Source organism: Polistes fuscatus, unplaced genomic scaffold (assembly GCF_010416935.1).
Source record: "Polistes fuscatus isolate 324 unplaced genomic scaffold, CU_Pfus_HIC Scaffold5, whole genome shotgun sequence".
NCBI lineage: Eukaryota > Metazoa > Arthropoda > Insecta > Hymenoptera > Vespidae > Polistes > Polistes fuscatus.
The window spans coordinates 8,974,791-8,982,403 of record NW_025113129.1 but is presented as its reverse complement, the minus strand read 5'-3'; the positions used below and the strand labels follow the sequence as shown (position 1 = coordinate 8,982,403).

The following is a 7,613-nucleotide window of genomic DNA, read 5'->3' as shown; positions in this document are numbered from 1 at the left end:
TAGAATTATTTAAAAATAAAAATAATATTATAGAGACAAACATTAGAATAAAAATCGATCTAATTTGTTTCATTAATCATTTTTTGATGAATCAAAAAAGTAAATTAATCATAAATGATTACATCAAAAGAATGAAATTAAAGAAAATATTAATTTGAAATAAGCGAATAAAATAGAATTGTTGAAAAAAAAATTCAAATTGATTAGATAGATAATATATACAACTATTCTTGAAGATGATCGTTTGCCGGGAGAAGTCGAAATTAGGAGTTCAAAAAAGATGTACACTCATCCAATGGTATATTCCAATAGACACAAAATTTTCTAGTATCATCGTCGAGGTCGTTTGTCCTAGAGTAAATTGTCCCGTTCTTATAATCTACTAAATCTATCATTACAAACCCATGTTTCAATGGTGATCCCTTGTGGCTGGGTCTCCCCTGAACCCTCAATCACGCATCGTATTGTCGGATTAATTGTTAATCTCATTAGCAAAATATATAATCGTTATATATATTTTATAAATACTCATTTAATGCAAATATTTAAAAAGACAAATTAATCACAATTTTATTACATTAAATAACGATCATTGTAAAAAGAATCAATCACCATCGACTCTCGGAAATAACTGACACTTCCCGAATAAATTTTCTACATTTATTGTTAACAATTAATAATCTTTAAAAAAATTAATATATATAATTTCTTTTATTATAATTATTTAAAGTTAATTATTTGAATTTTAAATAAACAGTTTTCTCTAAAACTTTGATACGGAATGAAAAAAAAATAATTCGAGAAATGCCTTAAAGTAACGGTCATTGTGAAAGAACCAATCACGTTTGATGTTACAAAATAACTAGCCAACTCTCCAACATACTCACCTATGCACTACATGAAACGATAACATATTTTCTATAATAACTATTTCTAACTCACACAAATGAATACATTTCTTTAAAAACTAAAACCTTTCTCCATTTAATTAAAATTATTTTAACATAACAAAAGAATGAATTAAAATAAACAATCGTAATGCGTATCGCTATCGACAATGTAAATGTGCACTGATGAAAACTTCAATTATTGTCCGAAAATAACTGAACATCTGGATCCCGAAGAAAAACGATCGATGACGAATTCGCGAACCGTTACAAATTTCTTCCTTTCTTTCTCGCACTCATTAGCATAGATAATCCTATCTTTCAGATGCTTAAACGAGTACGAATCGAGAAAACATCATCGTACTTTTGTTTTGATTGGTTTGTCAGAGATAGAAAAGGACAGTAAGTTTTAAGCAAGATCATCGTATTTTGGTGTGAGGCATAAGATATACAAGTTTATTGGTTGAAAAAGATGACAGAGAGGTGGCGAGATTAAGTTAAGGAGTAGGAGGAGATAAGGGTGGGGAAGAAGAAAGTAACGAAGAAGTAACCAGTAATCGAGTAACGTTCGGTTTGTTAGTTTGATTGCTTTTATAGAGTCGGCGTTTACATTTTAGATTTCTGTTTTTGATTAGTATAATATAAAATCGTAGAAAAGTAATTTATTTAGGAATTTATTAGGATGGAGGAAATAATTAATGGTGAATGTCGATTGACCGCCAAGTTATTGGAAATGTTGAAAAATACCAATTACGAGTTGGTACAGGAAAATGGTCAAAGACGATTATCCGCGCCGGAAATTTATCGCGACGGAAAAGAACGAGAAAAAGGTGCGGAAGTATTTGTCGGTCGTCTTCCTCGTGATTGTTACGAGGACGAATTAATGCCGATATTGAGTAATGCCGGCAGATTGATGGAACTTAGATTAATGCTCGATTTTTCGGGTTCAACGCGTGGTTACGCATTTGCTCTCTACGAAGACTCGAAAACTGCTAAAAAGGCATGCATGGAGTTGGACGGTTATGAAATTCGACCGGGACATCGTATTGGTGTTGTCAAATCGATCGACAATTGTCGACTTTTCTTTGGCGGGGTACCCAAAAATAAAACGAAAGCTGAGTTTATGGAAGAATTGACGAAACTTCTCGAAGGGATCATCGATATTTATTTGTATCCAAATGCTTTGGATAAATCACTCAATCGTGGATTTATTTTTGTCGAATTCAAGGATCACCGTGCTGCTGCAATGGCACGAAGAAAACTTATACCCGGTAGAGTTATGCTTTGGGAACATGAAATTGCTGTTGATTGGGCCGATCCTGAACCCGGCGATCCGATCGATGAAGAAATCATGCAAACTGTAAGTTTTTTATTCTTTTTTTATCTAACAAATCGAGCGCATATGAAAAAGTCGTGAAGAACCACCTTGAATTTCGCGGCATTTGGAATTTTCGTAACTGGTTTCTAAAATGTTCCTTTTTCGTCAAAAATATGATTTTTCACTCTAATATGTACATAAAATATATTCGAATAAAAAAAAATTAATATTTTTTTCTTATATATTTTTTTTTATAATTGAAATGAAATCTTTAAAAATATTCATTTTATAATTCAATAAATTTTACCTTCTACGGCCATCCGTTATTTTTTTGTAGAGTAAATTGAACGTTTATTATTGGTCTAAATTTGAAATAAAAAATATGGCGCCTAATAAAATAAAATTAGAAAATTGTCTAATTTGACAAATATTAATTATGCACAGGTAACAGCTTTATTTGTAAGGAATCTATCTTTGAATATGCCGCAACAGAAGATCAAAGAAATATTTCAAAAATCAACGAATATACCTATTTTGAAGTTGAAAAAAATCAATCATTTTGCGTTTATTCATTACGAATCACGACAAGCCGCACAGAGAGTAATGGATATAATGTCGCGTGAGTAAAATTTTTGTGTATCTCTTTGTAAAATTTAAATATATAACATTTATATATATATATAAACTCAAAATCTTTTAAACATGATGTAAAAATTTCTATAATTTTACTGAACACTATATATATGTCACCGGAATAGTGGGAAATCTGGCAATGTTAGCAATTCTCTGGTATTGCCCTCAATGCAAGCGTTTTTTGACAACGTAGGAAATGTATTCGTATCTCTCACATTTCCTAGATATTCTATTGAATGATAAATAAGAAACCGATAAAGTAAAAAAGCATATATGAATCATTTCGTTCTAAACTCGCTTATTTTTCGATACGATAAGAAACAAAAGATACAGATTTTCCATGGTAATCTCTATGAATATCGGTCTAAACGTAATATAATCTTTTACTACATAAGTAACAGTGGGCCCGCTACATAATAAAACACCGGCATAGAGTAAGTTCTAATTTCTACAAGTGTGCATAGTTTAGCAGTACGCACAGTCTCAAAAATCCGCTCCATGCTCGCTTTTGTGTATGTGTTGGGGCGGGATGTGTGTGAATTTGGGGAGAGGTTTGCGCGCGCGCGCGCGTGTGTGCGCCTGTTTACTCAATAATGTATTCTTTTTAATATTGCCTAAATAGCATTTGGTGTTCTATAGAATATCTAAGTATTATGTCCTATGCTTAGGAAAAGTCCGTAACAATTCTTCTGTTTCCTACGTTATCAAAAAACGCTTTGCATTGAGGGCAATGCCGGGGAATTGATAATATTACCTTACTTCCACATTTTCTCAAAATGTTTGAAAATACTGATAAAATAAATAGAAGTATTTTATTTCTTTTTTATTTTTAAATATTTTATTTGATGTATTTCTATTTACGTTTTATTTCTAAATTTCATACGTATGTTATTTTTGGTAATAATAGAACGCAATAGCATCGTAGAGCAAGAAGGTTGGGAAATTCGTTGGGCGAAACCGATTTGTGCATCTAAACTCTTAGAGAGGCAGAAATGTATAAATGAAGCTGCGTCAACTGGTAGAAATGCTCGTTTCAAGCCATTATTGTCGAAGAATTACTATCTTCAAGCACTTCCAGAGGTATACGAGGAAAATAATAATAAAGGTACCGCTCACGTCATCGCATTACAAAGTTTGGTTAAGGAAAAGTTAGGTGCAATGTGTTCCTTTGAATGTTGGAGAGCAGTTGATACTCCTGGATATATTTGTAAGGTAAGATCGACAAATAAATTCATAATTACGAGATTTATAAATTACATATTTTTGTATCTAAAAACTTCCCTAGATTTATTGGTAAAGATTCAATTTTCCTTTAATATTTTTTTGTAAAAATTTAAATAGATTTACAGTTAAAAAAAAGAATTTTAATATTGAAAACAATATTTAACATACAACTTGTCTTTTTGCTTTTTTACTTTTTTTTTTTCTATATTAATTTATACCAATATATTTGTTCAGCATTATATGCATGTATGAAACGTTTAAATCAGGAGTATTAAAAATATAACAATAAATGTCAAGATGAAGACTCTACAAAAAAAGAAGAAAAAACATAAGAATATTGTCCAATTATTAGTCTTTTTTTTCTGGCGAGCACGTCACTGGTTTTTTTTTCTCGGCTACTGGCTAAAAAAAGAAAAAAAAGAAGAATCGCCAGCAAGAATACTGACTTCTTTTTTTTTCGACAACTTCTTACATCTGACCTTGGAAAATATTTGAGGAAAGATGATACGATAAATAAATGTAGTCTGTACTGTATTATAGTTTTCTCTTACTCGTGATTTTTTTTAATACGCGTAACATTATAGCAAATACGTAAATATATCTAATTCCTTGGGAGGACTTCGTCATATTTTCCAATTATATTAATTCCAGAAACTTTCCATGAGGAAAGGGAGAGAGGGAAAGTGGTGTAAGGGAAAAGAGGTAGGATTCAGGGAATCTAAAGTCGCTGTTTAGGTAGTTTTTATAAGGAACGAATATTTCTCAACGTGTATTAATTTATATTTTAATTATTTATATTACTTAATTTTTATATTTTAATTACTGCAATGTTATATCGTAGATGATTAATTTTTTTTATAGATAACTAAAAAAATAAAAATAAGACACTTGATTAATTAGTGCAATGTACCATCATTGGCCCGATTAAATGAATTATACTAAATCACGATATTTGCCAGAGATAATTTCTTTTTTTATTACAGATAACTATTTTCAAAGGAAATGCCACAATTTTTGAATATCATGGAGAAGTAATGCCTACGAAAAATAAAGCAATTAGTTCGACATCGTTAAAAATGTATCATTACTTGTCTAAATCGTATACAAATTATTCTGGTAAGATTTATTCTTTCTTTTTTCTTACAACAAATCAAAATTTGATCGACAAAAAAATTGTTTCTGTTAGATTCGAAACTTTTCAACTCACGTATAATTATAATATTATTTAAATATTTAAATATTTTTAATCTCTTTTTTTAATTATTATTTTTTTATAGGCAATCAGAAAATTGCACAAGATTACACGCAACAAAACGTTGTGGAATTTGATGGAACGCAGTTTTATACATTGATAAATCCATTGTACAATACCTCTATTAATGGAAGTTATTAATTTCTTAATCGTAATCAGTAATACGCGTCGTAGAAATCTACGAAAAAAATAAGCCAAAGTAATGTTCAAATGAAACCAAATTATTTTTGAAAACGATTAACTATAATCATTAGATTCTAAATTGATAAAATATATAATAACTCGCACGAAACCTTCACGTGATTTCGAAATTTACATTTACAATTTTAAACTTTTCAATGAAATGTTACAATAATTATATTGATTATACATATTGATTATAATCAACTTTGATATCAAATTCAGTGAGTATATAGAAACTTTTTATATAAAGTTGGCTTGGATCAGTTTGTAATAATCATTTAAAAAAACATATTTTAAATGGCATCGCTTTGTAACAAATCTAATTGAATTTAAAAAAATGTACAGGTCAAATGTTTTTCACTTTTAATGTGAGCCGTAATAATTAATGTGTTTTTTTATTAACATTAATCGCTAATGTATTTACAGAATCGTTACTTCTAATCATTATCTACGTAGAAGAATCTTAAGTTAGATTTATATTGAAACATAAATGCTCTATCATTGTTTTATATGACATATATGTTTAAAGTTATTCACACATTTAACATAAAAATAACATAATATAAAAAATAGATCATAATAACAAAAAATATATATATATAAAAGATTGTTGGAATTTCCAACTAGAAAAAGTTATTATTTTTTTTTTTATAATATTAGATATTAAAAAAATGAAAATTTCACTTTTTTATTTATGCTTTTTTTCATACGTATACAATGACTTTTATTTAATTATATATATATATATAATGTAAAAAGCTAATTGTAAAAGATTATAAAGTATCTACTCGCTTTATTATAGAAAAACTAATAATCTTTAATTTACTTACAATGTTAGCATAGAAGAAAAAGTTAATGTTTAGTTTCTTTATATTTAACATTTATGTTACATATTTTATAAATTGATAAGAATAAAAGCCAAATGGTGAGAAATGATCTCAATGTTCTTGTTCATTTCTTTTAATAGATATTATGGAATAATAAATTTTTCTATGAAACGATACTATGTGTAACAGTTATTAAGAAAATGTAATTGCATAATGATCTTATGTTTAGATGTTAAATTATAATCCGACAAGGTACGATTATCTTCTAAAAAGTAACCACCGCTCCATAATTTTATTCTTGTTGGTGACCAATCTTGATTTCCTTCTGATTTATAGATGCAAGAAATTCTTTGCTTCAAAGATTTAATTGTTTCATACCAATACGTACGAATCTTTCTTTGGCGTCCGTCGAGAGTCAGGATTGTGATAGTTCCAGGTTGACAACTACATTCTATTTTAGGTAAGAAATTGATATAATTATATAAAAATAAAGGTCTACGTATTTAAATATAACGTATATTAAATTTCTACCACTTTTGTAGCAGGACATTGATAAACGAGTGAGCTCTGTAAGAAAATGTTTAATTTTTATTAAATATGCTTATAGTCGAAAAATTCACAAATTGTATGATCGCAAATAATGAAATTAATTTAAAGGTTAATACATTTAAATTGACGTTTCCCTGACAGTGTTAACAAATTATTGCATACAGAAGAAAAAACATGCCCGGAGCAGACGTGTTTATTTTTGTCTCTCCCTTCTCCGAAAATTTTTGTATCCCCACCATTTATTATCTTCCACTGGCAAGCAAGAGAAGAAAAGAACGGAACATGCGCAGAAAAAGAAACCTTGCTTTGCGACAAGTGACGATGGTGAGGGTAAACGATACAAAACAACGAGACAGTTTCATTCGTGCGTCACTTCTCGCTCGTTGGGGGAGGACAGCTTTTTGGAGATTATACCATGTGACATATTTGTTTGTTTATATAAATACAGCGAGAACATTAATAATATTATATACTTTATAACGATAATAATTCAGTAATAATATATATATATATATATATATATCTTTAATTAATAATATCAGAATTTTTTTTCAAAGAAATTAAATAATATTATATATGTAGAGATATGTAAAATAACAGAATTGTTTTTCAATACTGTAATATTTATTTAAATATAAACTAATCAAAAATTGCAATATTATTTATACAGTTTAATAATTAACGACAATGAAAATATAGATTTGCATATAGTATTCGAATAACTTTTTTTTTTTTAATTA

General features: G+C 28.5%; 1 protein-coding gene across 2 annotated transcripts; it reads left to right on the top strand.

The window, feature by feature from the left end:
• The first annotated feature begins 715 nt into the window (after positions 1-715).
• On the top strand, positions 716-5,466 carry LOC122522613 (RNA-binding protein 47-like). Of its 2 annotated transcripts, XM_043643832.1 has the most exons (6): positions 716-1,458; positions 1,569-2,247; positions 2,650-2,824; positions 3,746-4,050; positions 5,046-5,178; positions 5,340-5,466. In XM_043643832.1, exons 2-6 carry the CDS (start codon positions 1,570-1,572, stop codon positions 5,453-5,455), a joined length of 1,407 nt encoding a protein of 468 aa, XP_043499767.1. In that variant the 5' UTR covers positions 716-1,458; position 1,569; the 3' UTR covers positions 5,456-5,466. The 2 variants fall into 2 exon arrangements, with proteins under 2 accessions (XP_043499767.1, XP_043499766.1); XM_043643831.1 differs by having other exon boundaries at positions 716-2,247.
• The last annotated feature ends 2,147 nt before the right edge of the window (positions 5,467-7,613 follow it).

Coding starts and splice junctions, on each gene's coding strand:
- LOC122522613 (XM_043643832.1), top strand. CDS start 1,570: ATGGAGGAAATAATTAATGGTGAATGTCGATTGACCGCCAAGTTATTG. Junction 2,248..2,649: donor ATGAAGAAATCATGCAAACT/GTAAGTTTTTTA, acceptor AATTATGCACAG/GTAACAGCTTTATTTGTAAG. Junction 2,825..3,745: donor AGTAATGGATATAATGTCGC/GTGAGTAAAATT, acceptor TGGTAATAATAG/AACGCAATAGCATCGTAGAG.